We start from the raw sequence: 26140 nt of genomic DNA on the forward strand, positions 1-26140 counted from the left end.
GCCAGGAGCCTTGATCTATTGAAGAAACGGTACGGGCTTGAGTCCAATTTTCATGGTTTTAGGGAGGTATGGGCCATGGACCTACCATTTAACGTTGGAAATGTCATGGACCGTGAGAATAGTTCATTAATAGCTTAAGATTTGGGCCTTCAGCCCATTTCATGAAATAGTTAGTTTTAGACCTTGACCTGATTTGTGAAGTAGCAAGATTTTAGCATTGAGCCCATTATATGAAGTGAGGAAAAATATTAAGCTATGAGTCCAATTTATGATGTAGATGGTCATCATAAACCAAAGCAAATTTATGAGTTCTTTTAACATTCTCTTTATATATATATAAATATATATGGTACTGGATCCAGGAGTTGTGGTAGTTATTCTGAATTTCCACTGTTGTACATTGGGAGTTCAGTAGTAAACACATTTGGTGATATAGATCAATTATTTTTTTATTAAAATAAAAATAAAATTAAGGGTTGAAAATCATGAAAGAAAGACAAAAAAACAAAACTGATTTGAATTTAAAAAATAACCAATTTCCATTTAGTTCTACACTTCTACCCTACTGTTTTCTCTCAACTAATTTATTCTGACATGTATGACTTCACAATTTGCCCAGTCATTCCAGAGACCAAAATATGTTCAAATTTTAAGCTTGCTCTACGCCAAATTCCCAACGCAGTAATCCCTTCGGTTTTTAGAAAACTTATAACAAAATCCGTAAGTATATAATATAATGCAAACATCACAATATAATTTGAGGTTGGACCAGATAAAGGAAACGAGAGAGAAAGAGAGAGAGAGAGAGAAGGCAAAATTTGATCGGAGTTAAAAGAATTTTCTAGTTATACTACCTTTGTGGTAAAAAAGAATTGAACATCAGTATTGCAGTTATCTCTACTAGTCAAAACTGGCATAAGCAATAGCAACGAATTACCAGAAGGGTATTCAACAGAGCACATTTTAGTTCCTACCCTGCACTCACAGATCATTGTAGTGTTTCGAGCCCAGTCTCAATTCCCAAGCTCCACCAGAACATTTTAGTCCTTAACCAATACTCAAAGATTGCACTAGCATTCCAACACCAATCTTAATACCCAAGCCCACCAACACGTTAGTCATTACCAACACAAATTACAGTAGCATTCCAACACCAATTTAATACCCGAGCTCCAGTCCATAAGTCTCTGTAGGCATCAGCAAAGCACTGGAACACTCGAAACTACAGCAAGGTTCAGCTTTTTGTGGTACAAGTGACACGCAGCACCTTGAGCAAACAAACAGCGGTGGAACAGTCTCAGTATCCTCAATGCCACAGCAGCGAGTGTGCTGCCATACCTCACAAATGTCACATGCTACCATCCTTTCTCCATCATCATCTTGAGCCCCACATTCGCATCTCACCATCCAATTGTCAGCCCCACCTTGGTAATTCAATCGATTCTCGATGTCTATACCACTCCCTCTCACATGTAGTTCCACACCAGACTCAACTACCCCAAAAAGCACTTCATTATCCTCCAACTCCTCCAGGTCTTCAATCTCCATCACCTCAAATCCTTCAGTGATACAGTAAGTGTCCCTCAGTGCACACTCCACCGCTAGCTTTAACTCTCCAACTGTTGCGTGCAGTGGAACTACTACAATCTCTCCTGATGGTAACTCCTTCAATTCAGTTCCTATATCACACAAACTTGGCATCAATCGGCAAACAAATGTCAATAACTGCTCCTCTTCATCAATGAATGGCCACTCCTTCACAAAATGTTTACTGTCTAGAACTGCCTGAGTTGCCAATTCCACCAAATGCGATCCTGGATAATCCAAAAGTACATTTTTATACAGATATACCACATCACTATAAACATCATTCCCTGGCACTAGAGCTGGTGCTGGAAGAGGCTCTGGAAAATTTTCTGCCTCTGGTTCAGAAACCTTAACTCCATGACGAAGCTCATGGATTGAATATTCCAAAATCCGAGTTGTTGGGTTGACTGTACGACACACAACATGACTACCAACAATTACATTGTTCATTGATTTTAGCACATAATCCAGCAAACCTGTGTCACCGATGTGAAGCCGTGCTGCATCTCTCAGATCTTGCCGGGTCATTCCACTATGACAAAAGCTTTCTGCTTTCTTCTCTTTCAATGCATCTACAATCACTTCTGCTGCAAATTCTAGTCTTCTTGCAGGCCATCTGCTATCCATATTAGCAATTGCAGTCGAGAACCTTTTATAATTCTGTAGTTTTTCCTTTGCAAAAGGCTTGTTTCGGAGAGTAATTCTACTTGAAGCTCTGGATATGGAAGACACAGCAGCAGTATCACTGTTTAATTGCAAAGGAGCACGAGAGCACTTGACTGTTAGCATAAACCTTAGAAGATCTCTGATTGTCACCAGCTGGGTTTCACTCATATCTCTGCAATGACGAATTATTTTCTTGATTTCATTGTATTGGTCTGTGTTACTAAAATCTTGGATGATTTTGTCAAGTTCCAATGAGGTAAGAATTTCAATAGCTTTACCGTAATTGTGCTCTGCCACTCCAAAGCTTCCACGGCAAAATCTATAACCCCATCTACCAAACCAAGAATGTCCATAAGCAACCCCATAGAGCAATCTAAGATCCATAGACCTCTTCTTTGACACATCCTCAACTGTGATTTTCCTGCAAAAGAAAGAAGGCCCCCCCTAAATTTAGAGTTTTCATAAATCAAAAACAGAAAAACCAAGAACTTTGTGTGGAATTTTGGTTACCGTGTTTGTAGATTTTTACAAATCCGATCCCAAAAATCCATGATTTCTCTGCCACATAGATACTTAGAACCCCCTTCAATTCCATTGATGCAGAGCAAATGACCAAACCCGTTGCAGTGAATCAAACCATGCAATAGATGGGTCTGAAGATCAATGACATTATCAGCCAAAGGCTTATTCCATTCATTATCTACTGGGATTATCAAATGATACTTTCTTTTCGATACAAAATGAACCCCCCCCCCCCCCCCAAACACCCCTTTTAAAAAAGAAAAGTATTCCTGCCACTTTCATCACTACTGACAAACTCAGTACGGGTTTTACTCACCAAAATCATTCCAGCTTCCCTCCCAATTAATAATGAAATCACCACATAAGTTTAAGGCATCTTTAACTCTTGGAGGAAAAAATCTACTTCTTTATTATACAAATCTAATCTTTTGTTAGCATAATTAGTTTTGTCACAAGCAAAGATTCTTCAACTCATAACAAAAACATAATTCTAAAAATTACAAATTTAACAGTACTGTCCTTAAATGACCAAAATCTTAAGTACCTATGTAAACCAACATATAATCCTGCTTATAATGTACACGCACCAATGGGGCAGCTAATTTGGAAGCAATCGCTTCAATCTTCTCTAAAAAATCATTGACCACTGCCTTTGAAACCCTGTACGAACATGTTCAAGAGATGTTTAGACAAATAAGAATGCAATCCTAACAACCATAATAGCACCAGTAGAAGACCTGAATCAGCAACCCAAAAAAACAAGAGTGAAGATAACTATCATTTCAAAGTCAGCCAATTGCAAAATGGTTTTTGTCAAACATGTTTTCATTGGATCTAAAAAATAACAATGAAGAATGAACTTTTTTGATAAATGAAGAATTAACTAACTATTATGTAACAGAATAGAAGTAACCCTAGAAAAAAGTGTTAAATCGTGCATAAGTAGCACTTTCTATTAAAGAAATCTTTGTAGTATGCAATAAGTATCTTTTCAAAGCTAATTGAGTCAAAGATTTCTTGTTGGAATTTTAATGAGCAACCATCAGCATTAACTCCATTTAAAATATGAAAAGAAGGGGAAAAAAAATCAACTATGAGTCCAAGATTAATTACTAACGTCGCAGAAGGGGGAAAAAGTGACTGAATATATATATACTAAAATCTCTCCCAAACCTCAAAAACCTTAGCGAAACATCTCAAATGACAATTTCAAAGCAAGTTTAGATTTCTTTAGAGGCTTAGGATTGGAAAAATGTTCTCTTTCATTCCTAGAATTATTGGTCTCAGCAATCTTTCCTGTGACCTATGACATATTAGGTCTTCCAGTATATTTCATTGAGTTAATTACTCAATACTTTTTGGTCCAAAGCTGACCTGATACACAATAAATTGACTCGTTGGATGGACTTTGAAATGTCTTACAATTTATAACATTGAACAAGTCCAGACAAAACCCTTCCATATCACTACATATCAGGCTATATGTGTCTAACTTTCCAAATAAGCGAAATAAAATACATTCTAAAAAATGTTGATCAAACAACTAACATTAAGTTTTGTAGCCCAAGCCAGAGCTTTGTTAGTCAAAGGTAACTGGGGTGCCCAAGGCAATAAATCCCTAGATCGCCTACAATGCTTAGTGCCAAAAAGGCACCCACCCTAGGTGAAGCCAGGGACCAATATTATATTAGTAATTTAGTATATAATATATTGGATATTATAAGTATAGTAATACTCCTAGACAATATTAGCATATTTATCATCATTTACCATTGTTTCACAGTAAAACGAAAATCTAATTTTCTTCAACTTTTTTGCAAGAACAAGTTATAGACGCAAAAGAAAAATGAATTAAACAAAGGTAACAGGCATAATTTTGAAAATATAAAATACTAGAAGATGATTCCTATAAAGAGCCACATGTGACATAGTGCAACACAGTTAGCAAAGCACAACAATGACATAGTGTGTGTGTGTGTGCGTGTGTGTGTGTGTGTATTTTGGATAGGTAATAGAGATTTTATTGATTAAAAATCTTCTCAAGAATGATATACTTGATTATATTTATTCATTTATATAGTTGTATAGGAAGTCAAATAACATTAGATGAGAAAATATAGATTAAGCCCATAAAGGGATGTGTAAATTGAAAGTCACTACAGTTAATAAAAGAGCCACAAGTTTAATGAAGCACACACTTCTGTCACTCTGTCACCCTGGCTAAAGAGCTTGCTTGGAGCCTTGCTAAAGTCACCTCCCTAGCATAGAGAGATAACCAGAGTATGGATTTCACTACTAACATTTCTGTGAAACAAAATTGGCTGTTTGTTTATAGGTATGAAACACAATTGGCTATGGATTCAATACCCTCCCTTGTGCAAGTTAATTGTACCCACTAGGAGGGTTTTTCATTCACATGATCCTCATTCTAACGTAGGAGAAATTGGGGAATTTGTCTATGTGCACTTAGGGTGGACTGAGATTCACAAATATTTGTAAATCTAGAGTTTAAAATATTTTTTTATAAGAGGGGTTCTATTAGGAAGAGAAAATATTTGATTTATGATTGAAAACAAGTATGAAAAAACAAAAATAAGGTTTCTTTACAATCTGTGAACAGTGCACGAGAACAATACCCATGAACAGTGCATGTAAACTGTAAACAGTGACAGAAAAGAAAGAGGTAGAGAAAATGAGGTAAGAACAATAAGGTCAACATGTATCAATACTAAGTGTGCGTTTGGCATGGATTATTTTTGCTAACTTATTTTACTATTCAGCTTATTTTTGTTACTATTCATAGATCCCATTGCATTTTTTAATACTATTCATAGGTCTCACGATACTATTTCAGCTAACTTTTACCTTTATCTATAGTACTTTCAACAAAAAGCTTTCAGTTTCAGTAAAATAAACGGATTTCAAATGGAGACTCAACATCCGATATTTTATTGATCAACTCCTATGTTTGAGTACAATAAGACACATAATAGACCTTACATCTTAACTTTTCCTAATAGAACCAAGTCTCATACTTTAAATAGGAAATCAAACCCTGATTGAATTGAGCCAAAGCCCACATATAAAGACCAATAAACTTTTCTTTTCTTTTTTTAATTATTAATAAAATAAAAACCTTAGGCCCACAACTATGGCCCACACCCAGAAATTTCAGAATTACTGATTCTGCCCTTAACCCCAGAACATAAGATAAAACTATCAAAACATAATTAACTACCATGGGCACTTATTCTTGGGCTTTACCTTAATTTTAGGCTTCCAAAGTAGATAGTTTTTCAAACCACACTATGCTTGCACCATCACATACTTGTCAATCATAGAACTATAAATCATGACAACAGCTTTCCCTACTCTTTGATCTAATTACCATAAGCAATTAAGCACCTAATGTCCTTCGGAAAATAAATAAATAAAAAACCTAGAGCTTTTTTAGTTATCCCTTGTCATTACCTTCTAAAAATGAAGCTAGGGAATATCTAAAAATTCACTATACAAATAATATATTATAAAAAAATGAAAGGAAAATAATATTCGTTCTATGTGGCTTGTATTATCTTAAAATTCACCATATGCAGGCATTTCTACCACAAGGAGACATGTTTCTTTTGAGTGCTCAACTCGTTACCTGGCCTGTTTGGTATTGGGCTCTTTCCTTTAATAAATTTTGATCAGGCAAAAAGAGACTTTTTCTATTTGTAAGTAACACATGCACCCTATGGATTTTGAACCCACGACCTCACCCTCCAGCTTGCACCTTACACTTAAAATTGAAAGAGGTGCTAATAAAACTAGAGCTCATTGGCAATTAGTCCAAGAGGGACTTTGTCAATGATTCATGAGTTTAAAAATCACAACCAAAACTCCTCTAATGTATTATCTATTTTCAAATGCCAACTAAAATAGCAAAGGTATTAACTTTAACTCAATAATTATTTGCAACGTCTTTATCTTTCTGCCCTCTCTTTCCAACATTTCAACCTGGAAAGAACTCCAACCCATAAAATTGTAACGATCAGAACTTACATCAATATCTTGCAACCCAAGTCCCCGCACAAACTGGACACTCCTATGTAAGTTTTTTATTTATTTAAAGTGTTGATAACAAGGCAAAATCCAATTCACTCATTTCTTTTTCTTTTTCTTTTTTTTTTGAAAATTAAAAATAATAATAAGTTCTAAACACAATCTACTGAATTCAAAATTGATGGATAGGAATTTTGAGAAACCTCGCCATGGTGGAGATGCCCTAAGAATCTAGAGAATCAACAAGGCATCACGCCCCATGCCGGGCCACCTTCAATTCAACCGCTAATAACCATACCCACGGTTGGCACTTCCAACCTCATCAGTGACCTTTTATGTGGGCTCAAAATAATTGCACAAGTACATCAAGATACTAATTAAAAATGTCTCAAGTCACCAATTATCATGTTTAGTATAGATGAAAAACCATTTACTTATCAGAGAGAGAGGTTATAGACAAATTTATTTTCTAATGACATTGCCAACCATGGTATTGCAAAATGACTTAGAGAGAGAGAGAGAGAGAGAGTGGTGACCTTGGTAAGCCTTCGGAAGTTCTCTCTTGAGCCAGCTGTTCTAATTGTTCTCGCAATGTAGCAACATACTACAAAATTCACATGCATATTATACAGAAATTGGTATTTATTTTTCACTATAATAATTGCTAAGATATATGAGAAGAGAAGGGAGATGTTTAGACATACATACATGTACAAGTTTTGCCTGATTCTTTTTCCCTTTTTTTTTTTTTTTTTGAAAATTAAAAGTAATAATAAGTTCTAAACACAATCCACTCAATTCAAAATTGATGGATAGGAATTTTGAGAAACCTCGCCATGGTGGAGATGCCCTAAGAATCTAGAGGATCAACAAGGCATCACGCCCCATGCCAGGCCACCTTCAATTCAACCGCTAATAACCATACCTACGGTTGGCACTTCCAACCTCATCAATGACCTTTTATGTGGGCTCAAAATAATTGCACAAGTACATCAAGATACTAATTAAAAATGTCTCAAGTCACCAATTATCATGTTTAGTATAGATGAAAAACCATTTACTTATCATAGAGAGAGGTTATAGACAAATTTATTTTCTAATGACATTGCCAACCATGGTATTGCAAAATGACTTAGAGAGAGAGAGAGAGAGAGAATGGTGACCTTGGTAAGCCTTCGGAAGTTCTCTCTTGAGCCAGCTGTTCTAATTGTTCTCGTAATGTAGCAACATACTACAAAATTCACATGCATATTATACAGAAATTGGTATTTATTTTTCACTATAATAATTGCTAAGATATATGAGAAGAGAAGGGAGATGTTTAGACATACATACATGTACAAGTTTTGCCTGGTTTTTTTGTTGAGGTGCAGCTGCAAGCAACCTCTTTAACTTCACTTCCGTTTTACTAATTCCCATCACAATATCCTACACAGCAGCATTGAATAAACAAATCCAATTTCAAAAATCAAACGAAACTCAATTTTAATTTTGATGCTGCCATTAAAAAATGATCTTGTGTATTGTATATGTTTGTGTGTTAACAGTCCCACATCAAGAGAGATGGAAAAAGAAGGAAGTAAAAAATCCAAACCTGAAACGCAGCGTTTTGAGAGCATCCCTTGCACCCAAAATTAGTTTCCTCTCTCACGCCGATCCCCTCTGTCTCTTCTTCTTCTTTTTTCTCAGGCCGATCTCCCCTGCCTCTTCTCCTTCTTCCAAATATGCCCTTACATATTTTACGTTTTCCCACTTTTGCCCCACTTGGGAATTGGGTACTTTGGGAGATCAGAGCGTGTGGTACTTGTGTATTTGTGTAATCTAACTAAAATACTACCTGTAAACAACACAGTGGGCATGTAGCAAAGAAAAGAACCCTTTCGGATTACAGAATCCTATTCCTAATTGGAACAGAACTCCCATTCATGTGTCCAGTTCCAGTTTTTTTCTTTTCTTTTAACAAAGTTGTCTCCTTGATTTGAACGGCAGTTCCTTTGTCCTTCCCGGAATTTGAGTAAGATGGATCGCCCATATGAGTTGTTGCCCTCTCCAACTCCAACTCCAACTCCAACGATGAGCGATGAATCTATGTTTAGCAGTGCATATCGTTCATCACATCCTTTCTTTTCTCGGAATGGCAGACATTGTTCGGCTGAGCTTCACATCCAAAAGCTGTAGAGAATCATGTGTGTCCATATCATCTTTAGATTTTGATGCCCTATTATTAATTTATTATTAGTTTCTATTCATGTTCCATTTTAGAAATTAGAATATGAATGGGAGTTTTGTTCCAATTAGGAATAGGAATCTGCAATCGGTCTTCATTCGCGACTTTAGCTATTTCTTATAATCCTTTTCTTTGCCACATACCACTTTTTAAATTTTTTTCTTTTTCAAAAAATAAAATAAAAGTTGTTGTATGCTAGTATTAGACTAGATACTAGATACACGTGTAAAATTTTTTTTTTTTTGGCAACTTATTATTATTATTATTATTATTATTGTTTTTTCAAGATATTTTGCAACTTATTTTAAGTCACTGCACTTATGAAGAAAACTGTCTTTTTTGACCACTTAAAAATAAAAATAAAAATAAAAATGAAGCTAAAGTGCTCAAAAGAATAGTGAAAGTATATTTGGTATACTAAATGAAGATTACATTAAGAATAATAATTTTCATTACTAGAAAAAAAAATGTAATGGAATAACTATTACCATTCATAAATTTGATTATTATATATGCAAAGCTTGTAAAAAATGGAGGCATAAGGAAAATATTTTTAAATTAAGAGAAAAAAAAATTTCTCAATATAAATAATAGTTATTCCTATATAATAATTATTTCATGTAATAAAGATGCAACTAAATAACTTAATAGTTATTATACGACATTTTGTTGTTTTCAACATAAGCATCAAGGTTCAAATCCAATCTCTCATTTTATAATTAAGTTATAACTATCAAATTTTTCTCCCAAAAAAAAAAATATTATAACTATCAAATTAATTATCAAGGAAAAAAGAAAAGAAAAGAAAAAGAGTATGGGCCTCACGACTTATTAGTTGTTGTGGCCCAAATAACTCAATTGTAGTCGGGCATTTTTCCTTCAAACTTAATTTGTGAAAATCTTGGCTTTTATTGGAGAAACTTGTTCCATAAGAGATGAGAAAAATTAATGTGAGCCAGGAGCCTTGATCTATTGAAGAAACGGTATGGGCTTGAGTCCAATTTTCATGGTTTTAGGGAGGTATGGGCCATGGACCTACCATTTAACGTTGGAAATGTCATGGACCGTGAGTCAAGTTCATTAATAGCTTAAGATTTGGGCCTTCAGCCCATTTCATGAAATAATTAGTTTTAGACCTTGACCTGATTTGTGAAGTAGCAAGATTTTAGCATGGAGCCCATTACATGAAGTGAGGAAAAATATTAAGCTATGAGTCCAATTTATGATGTAGATGGTCATCATAAACCAAAGCAAATTTATGAGTTCTTTTAACATTCTCTTTATATATATATATATATATATGGTACTGGATCCAGGAGCTGTGGTAGTTATTCTGAATTTCCACTGTTGTACATTGGGAGTTCTGTAGTAAACACATTTGGTGATATAGATCAATTATTTTTTTATTAAAATAAAAATAAAATTAAGAGTTGAAAATCATTAAAGAAAGACAAAAAAACAAAACTGATTTGAATTTAAAAAATAACCAATTTCCATTTAGTTCTACACTTCTACGCTACTGTTTTCTCCCAACTAATTTATTCTGACATGTATGACTTCACAATTTGCCCAGTCATTCCAGAGACCAAAATATGTTCAAATTTTAAGCTTGCTCTACGCCAAATTCCCAACGCAGTAATCCCTTCTGTTTTTAGAAAACTTATAACAAAATCCATAAGTATATAATATAATGCAAACATCACAATATAATTTGAGGTTGGACCAGATAAAGGAAACGAGAGAGAAAGAGAGAGAGAGAGAGAGAGAAGACAAAATTTGATCGGAGTTAAAAGAATTTTCTAGTTATACTACCTTTGTGGTAAAAAAGAATTGAACATCAGTATTGCAGTTATCTCTACTAGTCAAAACTGGCATAAGCAATAGCAACGAATTACCAGAATGGTATTCAACAGAGCACATTTTAGTTCCTACCCTGCACTCACAGATCATTGTAGTGTTTCGAGCCCAGTCTCAATTCCCAAGCTCCACCAGAACATTTTAGTCCTTAACCAATATTCAAAGATTGCACTAGCATTCCAACACCAATCTTAATACCCAAGCCCACCAACACGTTAGTCATTACCAACACAAATTACAGTAGCATTCCAACACCAATTTAATACCCGAGCTCCAGTCCATAAGTCTCTGTAGGCATCAGCAAAGCACTGGAACACTCGAAACTACAGCAAGGTTCAGCTTTTTGTGGTACAAGTGACACACAGCACCTTGAGCAAACAAACAGCGGTGGAACAGTCTCGGTATCCTCAATGCCACAGCAGCGAGTGTGCTGCCATACCTCACAAATGTCACATGCTACCATCCTTTCTCCATCATCATCTTGAGCCCCACATTCGCATCTCACCATCCAATTGTCAGCCCCACCTTGGTAATTCAATCGATTCTCGATGTCTATACCACTCCCTCTCACATGTAGTTCCACACCAGACTCAACTACCCCAAAAAGCACTTCATTATCCTCCAACTCCTCCAGGTCTTCAATCTCCATCACCTCAAATCCTTCAGTGATACAGTAAGTGTCCCTCAGTGCACACTCCACCGCTAGCTTTAACTCTCCAACTGTTGACAACTAATTTATTCTGACATGTATGACTTCACAATTTGCCCAGTCATTCCAGAGACCAAAATATGTTCAAATTTTAAGCTTGCTCTACGCCAAATTCCCAACGCAGTAATCCCTTCGGTTTTTAGAAAACTTATAACAAAATCCGTAAGTATATAATATAATGCAAACATCACAATATAATTTGAGGTTGGACCAGATAAAGGAAACGAGAGAGAAAGAGAGAGAGAGAGAGAGAGAAGACAAAATTTGATCGGAGTTAAAAGAATTTTCTAGTTATACTACCTTTGTGGTAAAAAAGAATTGAACATCAGTATTGCAGTTATCTCTACTAGTCAAAACTGGCATAAGCAATAGCAACGAATTACCAGAATGGTATTCAACAGAGCACATTTTAGTTCCTACCCTGCACTCACAGATCATTGTAGTGTTTCGAGCCCAGTCTCAATTCCCAAGCTCCACCAGAACATTTTAGTCCTTAACCAATACTCAAAGATTGCACTAGCATTCCAACACCAATCTTAATACCCAAGCCCACCAACACGTTAGTCATTACCAACACAAATTACAGTAGCATTCCAACACCAATTTAATACCCGAGCTCCAGTCCATAAGTCTCTGTAGGCATCAGCAAAGCACTGGAACACTCGAAACTACAGCAAGGTTCAGCTTTTTGTGGTACAAGTGACACGCAGCACCTTGAGCAAACAAACAGCGGTGGAACAGTCTCAGTATCCTCAATGCCACAGCAGCGAGTGTGCTGCCATACCTCACAAATGTCACATGCTACCATCCTTTCTCCATCATCATCTTGAGCCCCACATTCGCATCTCACCATCCAATTGTCAGCCCCACCTTGGTAATTCAATCGATTCTCGATGTCTATACCACTCCCTCTCACATGTAGTTCCACACCAGACTCAACTACCCCAAAAAGCACTTCATTATCCTCCAACTCCTCCAGGTCTTCAATCTCCATCACCTCAAATCCTTCAGTGATACAGTAAGTGTCCCTCAGTGCACACTCCACCGCTAGCTTTAACTCTCCAACTGTTGCGTGCAGTGGAACTACTACAATCTCTCCTGATGGTAACTCCTTCAATTCAGTTCCTATATCACACAAAATTGGCATCAATCGGCAAACAAATGTCAATAACTGCTCCTCTTCATCAATGAATGGCCACTCCTTCACAAAATGTTTACTGTCTAGAACTGCCTGAGTTGCCAATTCCACCAAATGCGATCCTGGATAATCCAAAAGTACATTTTTATACAGATATACCACATCACTATAAACATCATTCCCTGGCACTAGAGCTGGTGCTGGAAGAGGCTCTGGAAAATTTTCTGCCTCTGGTTCAGAAACCTTAACTCCATGACGAAGCTCATGGATTGAATATTCCAAAATCCGAGTTGTTGGGTTGACTGTACGACACACAACATGACTACCAACAATTACATTGTTCATTGATTTTAGCACATAATCCAGCAAACCTGTGTCACCGATGTGAAGCCGTGCTGCATCTCTCAGATCTTGCCGGGTCATTCCACTATGACAAAAGCTTTCTGCTTTCTTCTCTTTCAATGCATCTACAATCACTTCTGCTGCAAATTCTAGTCTTCTTGCAGGCCATCTGCTATCCATATTAGCAATTGCAGTCGAGAACCTTTTATAATTCTGTAGTTTTTCCTTTGCAAAAGGCTTGTTTCGGAGAGTAATTCTACTTGAAGCTCTGGATATGGAAGACACAGCAGCAGTATCACTGTTTAATTGCAAAGGAGCACGAGAGCACTTGACTGTTAGCATAAACCTTAGAAGATCTCTGATTGTCACCAGCTGGGTTTCACTCATATCTCTGCAATGACGAATTATTTTCTTGATTTCATTGTATTGGTCTGTGTTACTAAAATCTTGGATGATTTTGTCAAGTTCCAATGAGGTAAGAATTTCAATAGCTTTACCGTAATTGTGCTCTGCCACTCCAAAGCTTCCACGGCAAAATCTATAACCCCATCTACCAAACCAAGAATGTCCATAAGCAACCCCATAGAGCAATCTAAGATCCATAGACCTCTTCTTTGACACATCCTCAACTGTGATTTTCCTGCAAAAGAAAGAAGGCCCCCCCTAAATTTAGAGTTTTCATAAATCAAAAACAGAAAAACCAAGAACTTTGTGTGGAATTTTGGTTACCGTGTTTGTAGATTTTTACAAATCCGATCCCAAAAATCCATGATTTCTCTGCCACATAGATACTTAGAACCCCCTTCAATTCCATTGATGCAGAGCAAATGACCAAACCCGTTGCAGTGAATCAAACCATGCAATAGATGGGTCTGAAGATCAATGACATTATCAGCCAAAGGCTTATTCCATTCATTATCTACTGGGATTATCAAATGATACTTTCTTTTCGATACAAAATGATTACTCCAACCTACAAAAAAAAAAAACCAAAAAAAACCATTCACAAACCACAATTCCTACTACAATTATTATGACATATGTCACAGCAATACCAAATGATTAAATCCTCCAACATAAAGGACAGCAAATCCAAGTCAGAAACATAACAGAAACTCAATAAACCAAAGATTCCTAGCAAATATCCAAACCCAATTCCCAAAAATCAAAACCCCCAAATGAAAAATTACAGCAAACCCATTTCAGGAAATGAAGAAAACAATCAAATTCTGACAAAAAAAAAAAAAAAATGAAGAGCCAAACCTGCGCATCTGCAGTGATCACAGTAGGGTCTTGGAGAGTGCTTGACATCCTCTTCAATGGTGTACAGAGGGACAATGAAGCTTCTGGTCTCATGCACAAGGAGAGTACACCAAGCTGGCATGCCTTGGACATTGTTGTCATCAAGTTCAGCGCATTGTTGAAGAAACACCCGGATATTGTCACGAAACGCGCCTTTTGGATCAATGGGGCAACCGGGGTCTCCAAACGAGTGGAACCCGTAAAGCTGCGGCCTTCGCTTCCTCTTCTTGCAGGCCTCAAGAATTGGGATTGACATGCTTAGTACTAAGTCTCAATGTGTGGTACTGTGTAAGTCATCATGACTTTCAGATAAATTTCTTTTTTAAGTGTTTTAGGTGTTGACACGTGTGAGTTACCTTGCAGGAGCTAAGCAATTATCTTTGGGGTTAGAAAAAGGAAAGATGAGATTGTCAAAATTAGGATCTTATGTAGATTTAGTTAAGAGATTGTTGATCGCAAGTGTGAACGTCTCAATGTGTGGTACTGTGTAAGTCATCATGACTTTCAGATAAATTTCTTTTTTAAGTGTTACTCGATGCAGACTCATCCTAAACAAAAGTTGTGAAATAAACTACTAACTTAAAGGTTAGGATGGAAAAATGAGTCATCACTTGATTATAGGTCCAAAATCCAACTTTGACCCATTATAGATGTCCAACTTAACCAAACCTAAGTTTGGAGTTAAGGTATGAACTTGGGAAGGAATTAGGCACTTAAACCCAGTTGATCGAATGGATCAATCTCCACTAGTGTTGTTAGGTCATTTTTAGATAAGAAAAATATTAAGGTGGATCCCTAATTCCCTATTCTAACCATGCATTGATACATTAAATGAAAAACACACAAGGAAATATTTTCAAAAATCATATCATAACATAAAAGAAAATGGATAAGGATTGGGGGTTAATGCTCCTGTGCACTAGATCGAAACAAGTTCCAAAGATAATACATTTGAAAATCAATTATAATCATTTTTTTAAAGATGGCAATCAAGTCAAACCAAATAAAATATGTAAAGTCAGCCAATTAATTAAAAGTAATACTAATCCTAGGGTCCTCAACCCTACAAGGGTATGCTTATGTATTGGTTATCCGCACTTCAATAATTATAGATGATAAACAAAAAAAAACAAGAGACTGAATATTTTGCAAGGAATGACATAATGTCCCAATTTTCTTACCCAAATCATCAAAGTCAAGCTTTGAAGTTATTTGTAAACCTTTAGTACAAACTTTGTTGAGTAATTTTTTATTTTATTTTTAAAGTTTGAATGCAATATGTTGCAAATCCAAAGTATGTTGCTTGAATTAAATTATAAACTTGCTTCTTCTTTTTTTTCTTTTTCTTTTTGATCTATGTTTAGAAATTTACCTATAATCTACCCCACTCCCTCCCTCCCCCAAGCTATTATCATCCCCAAGCCTTATGGCTTGGAGTTACACCATCCCGCATAGCAGGCGTGTGTGTAAATTCTAAACTTGCTTTACCATTGTAGAAAGTAGAAACACGCCTAGTAAATGCCCATGAATCATGATAGAAGGGGTCTGATCCAATTGCATAAGTTGATATCTACATGACAAACGAATGGAAATACAAAATATACACATGGTTATTTAAATATTATTTTAGTCAAGTTTGCCAATTTTTACCTGTTTATTTTTATTTATTTTCATGTTAATTAATTATTAAAATAATTATTACTTTATCATGATTTGACCTCTGGTTAACCTTTGTCCAAACTTAAAATCTTAAACCCTTCATCTTTTCAGTTCTTTGAACAGTTTGGTACTGCAAGATTTTCAATAATATTTCATTTAAGCCAAATCGAGGAGGAAAACTAAATCCGAGAAAGGAAAGATTAATCATGAAAATAAATTCAATGTGTGCACATAATTATCTTCTTCTTTTTTTAATTAAAAAAAAAATCAATAGTTGGGTTCATAAGGACTTGAGTCTTAAATGTCTCATTTAAAAATAGCATGAGGTATTAATTGAGTTACAAGACTCTTGTCGTGCACAAAAATAACTTGAGGCATTGATTTTACGTGCAAAGTTATCGCAAACCAGTTATATAATAATAATAATAATAATAATTGATGATGGAAGAAATTCAATGGGCCAATTGTCCGAACATGAGTTTTACAAGACTCATAATATGTAAACACTTATGGTCGATTTGGATTGAGAGGAAGTAAAGTAAAGTAGAATAGATTTAACACAAAATTAGCTTATTTTTAGTTAATACTACTCTACTTTTCTCCACTCACCCTCTTTTTTCCTTTCCAAACAGGCCATTAATAGAAGAACATTGATGGGGTGTTGGCCTTAGCTTTTTCAATGCTAAAGTCAAAACTCACAGGGAATAGAAATGTGAAGAAAATGGTAGAGTTTCAGGGTTTTTTACCCAGACCTTCGGATGGAGGTGAACTAGTGCTTACATCGAGGTTGCTCTTGCCCACTATCCCCAGCTCTCAGTCTCAGAGTAGAAGGTCGTCCAATTTTCCTTATGCCGTGTGAACAACACATTGACAAGTTGGTGGAAGGTCGTTGTTCTTGACTTATGCCAAGGACAACCATGATTGGAAGAGCTATTCCCATCAATAATAATATATAATTACATTCATTTGTTTATTTGTTTATTTGTTTAAGTGTGCATGAATTTATCCTTTATCTTTTTGTGTAATAGGCCTGGCCATAACCGTATATGTTCCCAAAGGACAAAAGGTGTTTAAAGTTAGGTAGTTAATACTGTACGTTATCAAATCATAGGCGAGGAAGTAGAGAGCATGGGCTGCCAAATTTAACGTATTTCTCATACTCTTTCTTTCTTTCTGTCTTATTATTATTATTATTTAAGTTCTTAGGGAACTATTAGTATTTTTTTAGTAAACTAGAAATTTTTTTTTATAGGATTTTAGTAAACTAGAATTACTAGTAAATCACGCGAACTTGGTTAGTTGGATCACATGAATGTCATATCATTTTCATACCCTTGTGTGAACATATCTTCTTATAAAATACTTTTTCAAATCTGAAGGAATAAAAAATAATTGAACATTTGGCCTATCAACCTTGGAAATTTGTGTATAAATTCCACAAAATAAAATGATTATGCTAGTCCACAAAATAAAATAATAATAAAAAAGACTAATAAAAATAGGCCATGTGGGATTGATGACTTCTAACGGGTTGGGAATAAATTTAAAATAAATAAACATGTACAAAGTTATTTATTTTAGAGAGAATTTCAATTTATGGCTTCTGCTCCTGATGATAACTCTATCATTAGACAAAGACACCAATCGATTTTTTGTGTCGGCAGAAATTAAACTTCAAATCTTTTATTCAACCATCAGAGACTTTACCAATTGAACTAACTGGAACTTACTATAAAGTCAAATATTATAAATAATAATCCAAACCAATTTTATCCCACCTGATCCTGGTCTAATCATCACTGTTTTTTCATAATTAAGAAAATATATAAAAACTTAAAGAAGCAATAGGTAGACAAAGACTAACGTCTTCCAATATATCAAAAGCAACAAAACCAAAACTAAAAGTAGAAGGAAAAATATTGTTTCACACTCGTTAACATCTATCATTTCACATATATAACTACAATTGATGTGAGAATATTCACGTTTTAAAAATATTCACATTTTAACACATAAAAGTGGATGTGAAAAAAAGAAATGTAAAATAATGAATGTTTGAGAATCAAAATCTAAAGTAGAAATATAGGGAGTCTCCAACAAAACAAAGTTCTCAACCACTGTTTACAGAGTTCACCCTAGGGTTTGCAATCATACATAGGAGGATTCAAGCTAGAATGAGCAGTAAAAGTAGAAGTGATCAGAAGGGAAACCAGCTCCTAGGTCTAGTCATATCATTAACTTGCTGTTATCAACGTTTGCATACAAAGGCCTTGCACATGAGAGAACCTTGCATTTTGGGCAGTTTTGCTTAATTTCACCAATCAAAACTTTAGGCGTGGCACGTGATAGGATTTGAATCACACAAATTTTGCCAAGAAGTTGTTTTTATTTTTAGTTTTAGTTTTTTTTCTTCATTTTATATTTATAAGTTTTACTGCATTAATTAACTAAATTAATAACTTTTGTGACACAATTTTTTATAATTTTTTTTCATGATTATTGAGTTAAGAGATTAGTTCAATATAAAAATGTAATAAAAGTGATTTTATACTAATCACGACATGTCACTAAGTTGAGAAATAAGTTTAGCATGCAAAGTAAGTTAACCTCTAGATAATTGTCATGTCATCAGTTTTTGGAAGTTTATTATTGCTGGGGGTTCACAGCAGTTAAAACTAATTATTTTTTTTTTAAGAATTTCAACCTATAGTGTTCGTTCTTAATGATAACTCTTTACCACCAGATTAAGACATCAATCAATTTTTTGGTGTAGGTGGAGATTCAACTACATTATTTGAGTAGAGGTCAATTTTGGTAGGCTTGAAATTTCAAATGAACTGACTTCTTTGCTTGATCACCACGCCCAGTAGAATAAACAGACACAGTTTCCACTTCTTTTCTATAAATTCATCATCCTAACATCACCAATCCACCACATTTCAGGAGAGCTTACTGTTAATCTTATTGGTGTCTGATTATAGCAGCCACATAACTTATAAGCTATGAATATCAGACAGGCTGCAATTATATTCTCATCTCTTCCACTTTTGGGCTGTGTTATGGGTACCCTTTTTCACCTCTTTTCTACTTCTCTAACAGAAGCAGACCCTTCTACAGGGGAAAACAACAAGTCAAAAGAGGAGGAAAATGATTCTGCTACCACAAGTAACACAGCTTCCCAGAAGCATTTTCAGCAACTTCAACACATACGTGGAGCTTAAACGAGTTACACATGTAAAACCAATCCTCTGATCATTCAGCATCGATCAACTGGGCTGCAACTGAGTTACTGTAAGCAGTTAATTCTCTAGCGTGTGTAATTTTAGGTAGCCTGCAAGTCTGATTAGATTTTTGTTCTTATTAGTCCGGTCTAATTCTGAGTTTCGCATAAAAGAGTTCTGGCTTTAAGTTTGATCATTGCTATGTACATATGCTAAGTTTTAAACTATGTATCTAAGTTGTAAAGCTATCCAACAAGCTTTTCCTGGTTTATTTCCTGCTGGGTTTTGTTCACCAAGTCTGAATTCATTGCTAGTTTATGGCCATTTCTGCAGGGTTGAGACTCTTGATTGTTAAAGGTTAAATATTGCAGTCATTTCCTTTTATATGTGATACTGTGACTACTGTCAAAGCAACTTAGTGAGCCATTTTGACTCACTGGTTTGCGGTAACTTTTTCAATTGTAAGTTCTCAACTTGTTAGCTGATTGATGCTTTGATTTATCAGTTTAAATCAGGGTTCCATTAGTTGGATTTGGGGAGGATGAGATCCACACATGGACTAAAGACTAATGTTGGAAATTAAGTCAATTAATCCAGCCAAATTTCTAGGTTTCTGATCAGTCCATATGTTGTAAAGAGATTGAACCGGGATGTTAAATTTGGAGGGGTCAAACTATGAATAAAAAACCTTTCCTTGTAAAACAATTTCCTATAACCAAAATTAGTGAATTAATTGGGAAAAAAAGCACAAAAACAAAAACAAAGGAATTTTCTAATCTCAAAATTTAAGCATTTTGTATCTATTTTGATATTCTTAAAATGTCTTATTGTATTTTTATAGGTAGCACAATTTTTTATAAATAAGAGTCTTATTTTTTTTATTATAAAAAGAAGAATAATATAAGAAATAATTTCAACTTTTGGAAAGTTTCATGTTACGCGTAGCGGAATCTCTAGTACAGTAATACCACTTGTGCAATAGTGCTCAGGGATTTGTATAAATTATAGTTAAAGCAAATAAATCAACAAGCACTCAAACTAAGAACACAATAATTTACATAGTTTGACAAACATCCTTCATTTACGGAGAGATGTCAAATTCACTATACTCAATAAGCATTACAACGTTGAACCTATGTTACACAGCTATCATCATGCGTATCCGTTCAACCCAAAGAACTAACACATTACTCTTCTTCTAAGAATCTTTTTCTCCATCAAGTTATATTCTTTTTCTAAGACTCTACTACGCAAACCTTTATTGTACTATCTATATATAAGCCAAGTCCTATGCCTAGGCTAACTAGAAATATTAATTACTTCTTTGACGAGGAATAAATAATTTCTTTGAAAAAGAATAGAGTTTCTGATGAGGGAGACACAAGAAGATTATTATTTAGTATTATTTATGTTTGCAAGCCCATTGTATTTTTATGTTTTTGGTCCTATTAGTTTATTGGGCTTTTAGTTATTGGACTTTTAGTATTTTAATTTAGAAGTAAGGTTATTTTTGTAATAAGGCAATTAGGGTTTCCTAGCCAATTAGAACTAGGGTTTAGCAATCCTTTATAAGCAACTTATTGTACTCCTTGAGAAGATAGCTAATATTTTTGATGAATGAAAACAATGGCCGTTTGGTCTTTCTTTGGTCTGGTGCTGACTCCAGGTCTACCCCAGGTGCTGACTCCTAGTGGTTTTTCCGCTTGGTGCTGACTCCAAGCAAGGCATAGGTGCTGACTCTTAGGTCATATCCCTTTATTTTTCTATTGTTTAGTTTTCGTTCTGGTTGTCCTGCGTCATATTTGGTATCAGAGCAAACACCGATCCGTTGAAGAATTACCGCAGGAAAGAATCAGAAAAAAAAAAAAAAAAAATCACATACCCAAAAAAAAAAAAAAAAAAAAAAGTTGCTGTCCTATAATTGTGCTACCCGTCAGAAGACTCTCATTGCAGAGATTTTTCTTTTCAGTTTTGAACCCACTCAATTGAGGAGCCAAGCCCGTGACTATCAAGTGCAGTAAGTTAACCACTGACAAGGTGAGCTATGGTAATATCTGACGCACCTTATTTTGATGGTGATGATACTTATCCACGAGATTTTGTCAACTGGATAAATGGGATGGAGCAATTCTTTGAGCAAGCAAATTGGGCAGATAATAAAAAGGTTAGGTATGCCAAGTTGAAGTTAAGAGGTCACGCACAAAGGTTTTGGGAGAAGCTTGAATATTTCCGCTATGTGGATTATGAACCTGCCATCAGTGTGTGGGAAGATATGAAAGAAAAGCTTTGTGATGAGTATTTGTCACCATACTATCGAGCTAAGTATCTACCCCAATCTCAGTGTGGTGCTTTTCAAGTTGAAGCAAATACGATGAATCCTCATTCTCATCCCATTTCATGTCCTCAATGCACTTTTGAACAATCTACCAAGGAAATATCTACCAGGGAAGTAACAGAATTAACTGTAAAGCTCATGAAAGACATTCAAGACAGGATTGCTCAACACAAGAAGACTCAATCCGATTCAATTGGGAAACCAAGGACATTAGATCATAATGAACTTCTTGTTGCCCCAATAGGAGACAACATTGATGATGATATCTTGGTCGTTGAGAATCCTCCAGCAACACCAAAGTCTAGTGTTGACACAAACGTACATGCCTCAACAAGTGTTACTTTAACATGCGTGCAGGGAAATGAATCTATTGAAGAGCACCAAGGTGAAGAGATGGCGCCTAAAGAGAGTATTACATTAGAGGGTGCACATGATGTGAAAGTTGAAGTTGTTGAATGTGTTTCTGATCAACCCTCCACAGTCCTTGAAGATCTATATCTTGGTGAAGTTGAAGAGGTTAAAACTACAGTGCTTCCTATGGTTCATAAGGTTCAAGACGAGATTATACTGATTCTACACATTGATTTTGTTATTCCAAATGAGTTTGATGTGGTGGAATTTAAGGTTTTTCTTTTCCCTGTGCTCCCTAAGGTGATTCTAGATTTGAAGCAAGTGTTACTTGTCAGCATCCTAGTCCTTCAACACTTTAGAACTCGAGGTCGAGTTTTCTCCAAGTGGAGTTTCTGTGACATTCTAACCTAAAGGAAAATTTTGTCTACAATTTGAAAAAGCCAAATCTCTAAGAAACTTTAATGGCCTGTTTGGATGAGGAGGAAGGGAGGAGGAGCAAGGGGGAGTAGAGTATAGTTGGTTGAAAACTAGGCTAATTTCCAGCCAACTTTGTTCTACTCCTCCTCCCTCCCCCTCAATCCAAATGGACTATAAAAGAATTTTCACACCAAATACTATCCCCCCGGCCTTCCCTCTCCTCTCTCCTAAGGAAAAAAAAAGACATTGTCCTGCCTACATTGACATAAACCTCTGACTTAGGCTCCTCATGCAGCTATGTAAATATACTGTATCCTTAAAGTTCAAACCTCATAGGAATAGGATAGAGCTCAAGGTGAACTCTCAAAAGTAGGGAAGCTCAACTGTGAAGCACCGACGCGGCTCTAGAGGAGCCGCACCGGAGTCGGACTCGGCCGGACGCGAGGACGCGGCAGGGACGCCGCTGACCGCGAGTCCGTGCAGCGTCGGGCCGCGTCCTGCCATGTGGCAAAGCCGACTCGCGCCAACGCGGCTCAAATCGGGCCGTATCGGCCGAAACCGCCGATATGGCCGGTTCAAGCCGAAATTCAAAAAAAAAAAAAAAGAAAAAAAAAAGTGCAAAACGCACCGGCCTTAACCCCTTTCTTCTTCTTCTTCTTCTTCTTCTTCTTCTTCTTCTTCATTTCTTCTTCGTCTTCTTCTTCCATTCTTTTCGCCAGAGCCAGCCGTTCTATTTTTTTTTTTTTTTTGATAAGTTTTGTTAAATGCCTTTCACTTAAAAGGCTTTACTTTATGTACAGAAGGTTAGGCTTTATTTGGGTTTTTGTGCTCTCTGACCGGCCACAGCCACTAAGCCTTTTTTTTTTTTTTTTTCTTTTAATTTATGGGAAATTCTTGTGCTCTCTGACAAAACACGTGACCCACAGCCACTAATCCCTCTTTTTTTTTCTTTTATTTTTTTTTCTTTTTTTTTTTTTTAATTTATAGGAAGTTCTACCTATTTTAATACCTCTGTCAATAATTCAAGTATCAAAAACTGGTGAATTGTATTTTAATTTCTGAACATTATGGAATGTTTTAGTTTCAATCTTGTGAATTGTATTTAATTTATGAACATCATGTTTTAATTATTATCTACTATTGCTCTTAAATTTGGTATATGTTTATATAATGTGAAAAAGTATACTTAGCAATATATTAAAAATATAAATAAAAATATTTTTAATAGTTTTTTAATCGCCGAGTCCCGCCGCACCCGCACCCACCTTTTTCAAAAATTGCAAAGTCCCGCACCCGAGTCCCGAAACGCACCCGTGCTTCCTAGCTTAGACTTCCCACAAATATACAAAATATATTGATGAAGGTCAAGCCCAATATAAACAAAAACCTAGAGTTCCCTAAGAAGCTAGTCTATCCGCAAATTTGTTTATAGAATAATACTGACCTTCACGGTTTTCATTTAAAGTTTTAACAATCCAAGTTTTTACTGTTTTAGGGTTTTTAAATCAAATAACTATATGTACTTTAACATTTCACTTTATTGAGAAGACTTTTAAGTATTATTTTGAAGACTGAGAAAATCAGAACATGAATTCTAAAACTTTTGTTTTTCATCACCGTCAAAGAAATTCTCTCTATATATCAATGAGATCTATGTTTGTATTAGTACTAGCTGATCAATTTTCTTTTCTATGAATTCCTTTTTTATAAATATTTAAATATTCTTAAATTAATTTTCCCCCGAAAAAATCTTTAATTAATTAATTAATTATTTTAATAAATGCAATAGAATTTAAACTTATGGTATTTGCTTCATCATAATTGTTCTTTATAATTATGTCAATACACTAATTGATTCTTTGTGCATGTATACGAGATTCAAATAAAAATACTTTATCAATTAAGTAACCTAGAACCCACAAATCAATTAAGTATCCGTTTGGATTGCAATGAAAGTTGGGTGTGCCTGCGTTTCACATTTTCAGATGTGGGACCCACGGTTACAATGCAAGAAGAGAAACCAGTTTTCAGCAAAATTATGTTTTCCTAGTGGGTCCCGTAAATTGTTCACGGGACTCGCAAGTACTTTATTCAGCAAAAAAAAACTTTAAAACTGGGTCCCATGATACTATTCACATATTTAAAAATTATTTTGCTACATCGTTTTCAGTTTTCATCAATAAGCGGTATCAAAATAGACCCTAAGTATAAAACCATTTTATTGAACCTATTTTTTTTTTTTTTTTGAGAAACCAGACCCAAGAGTCTGCTATATTGATAGAAAGACAAAGATTACAAAACATCACGAGAAACAAGTGGAGCTATATCATCAGGTACAGATTCCATCCATACCTGCAGCTCATTGCCAGATTTAGAGCTTCTAGCAAGAAAGTGGGCAACTGAATTGCCTAGACGATTTACATGAACAAAGTGACAAGAACGAAAACCACGTGCAAGTTCAAGGGAATCCAGGATGACAAGACCAAATTCCGGATGGTTAGACTCGCCCCTACGCAGAGCATTTGTTACAATTTCTGAATCACCCTCAAAAGTAGCATCAAATATACACAATTCTTTAGCAAACAAGACAGCTCTTCTACATGCAACAGCTTCCACTGAGGCCACAGCAAGAGGAAGGGGTATTCTCTCCATTAACGAACCAATCACACTGCCCCCTACGTCCCGGATGACCACACCCAAACCAGCCGCACCAATATCTTTAAAAATCGCCCCATCATAATTCACTTTATAGCCCGGGGAGATGGGTGGGATCCACCGGACACGTCCAGCAGGTACAAGTGGGAGATGGGAATTTTTTGGAGCTTGGGCAGCAGAAAAATCATGGAGCAACCGCAATGCACAGGGACGAATATCTTGGTAAGTACAGGATCTCTCCTTCATCCGGTCATTATTCCTTTTCTCCCAAATCAGCCAGAACATCACCGCAAAGAGATCCGCCACAGACCCACCATGCGTTGAGAAGATCAGCTCAAGGAGGTCCGCAAACGTGGAGACTTTATACTTGAGCAGATTTTTCATAACCCCATCACTTTCCCAGACCGGTATTAGAGCAGGGCAAGCCCACAAAGCATGAGTAGTATCCTCACAGGCTGACTTACAGCCAGGACAAAGGACCGATAAGACCACCTGCCTTCTCCACAGATTATATAATGTAGGTATTGCCTCATTAGCTGCCTTCCACAACAAGTGCTTTATCTTGTGAGGCACTTGTAATGACCAAATACCCTTCCACAAAAGGCACCGCCTCTTAGGGTCTGAGCAATTGGGGCGGGACAATCGCTCAGCCGAAACTAGAAGCTTATAGGCACTGCGAGTGGTGAACGCACCTTGGTTTGAAGGGAACCAAACTTGCTTGTCAGGTACATTGTGGATACTCAAAGGGATCCCAGAGATGATCTCAGCTTCATGAGTTAGGAATTCACTATTGATCAAGTCAAGGTTCCAAGTGTGGGACACCTCATCAATCAATTCACAAACATTAGAGTCAGGGCTGAGAGCCGAGAGAGGGGAAACAATACAGCTACTAAGAAGACTTGGCAGCCATTTATCACCTCTGACTTTTATGGACTTATCATCACCAACACGCCAAACCGAGCCCAGATCAATAACCCGTCTAGCCTGGGCAATGCTCTTCCATGCATATGAGCCTTTACTTGAGCTATTAGCCTCCATAATTGAATAGTTCGGAAAAAATTTTGCCTTGAAGACCCGATGAAACAAAGAATCTTCGTTATTCTTCAGA

At 35.9% G+C, this 26140-nt stretch overlaps 2 protein-coding genes and 1 long non-coding RNA gene across 3 annotated transcripts; all 3 read right to left on the reverse strand.

Annotated features, from left to right (window-relative positions):
• Positions 1-807: 807 nt before the first annotated feature.
• LOC136066436 (PHD finger protein MALE MEIOCYTE DEATH 1-like) lies at positions 808-3100 on the reverse strand. The gene is made up of 3 exons (XM_065770749.1): positions 3064-3100; positions 2764-3022; positions 808-2674 (listed from the first exon to the last, which is right to left on the reverse strand). The coding sequence occupies exons 1-3, from the start codon at positions 3098-3100 to the stop codon at positions 1159-1161; spliced, it is 1812 nt and encodes a 603-aa protein (XP_065626821.1). The 3' UTR covers positions 808-1158.
• Positions 3101-3293: 193 nt separating this feature from the next.
• LOC112008959 (uncharacterized) lies at positions 3294-9107 on the reverse strand. Its single transcript, XR_010627925.1, has 4 exons — positions 8414-9107; positions 8155-8247; positions 7983-8050; positions 3294-3435 (listed from the first exon to the last, which is right to left on the reverse strand). It is a non-coding gene; the product is annotated as an uncharacterized LOC112008959 (long non-coding RNA).
• A 2838-nt stretch (positions 9108-11945) lies between these two features.
• LOC112008928 (PHD finger protein MALE MEIOCYTE DEATH 1) lies at positions 11946-14650 on the reverse strand. The gene is made up of 3 exons (XM_024041297.2): positions 14356-14650; positions 13822-14065; positions 11946-13732 (listed from the first exon to the last, which is right to left on the reverse strand). Exons 1-3 carry the CDS (start codon positions 14648-14650, stop codon positions 12217-12219), a joined length of 2055 nt encoding a protein of 684 aa, XP_023897065.2. The 3' UTR covers positions 11946-12216.
• Positions 14651-26140: the final 11490 nt, after the last annotated feature.

The sequence above is a fragment of the Quercus suber genome, unplaced genomic scaffold, assembly GCF_002906115.3.
Source record: "Quercus suber isolate HL8 unplaced genomic scaffold, Cork oak 2.0 scaffold_35, whole genome shotgun sequence".
Classification (NCBI taxonomy): Eukaryota; Viridiplantae; Streptophyta; class Magnoliopsida; order Fagales; family Fagaceae; genus Quercus; species Quercus suber.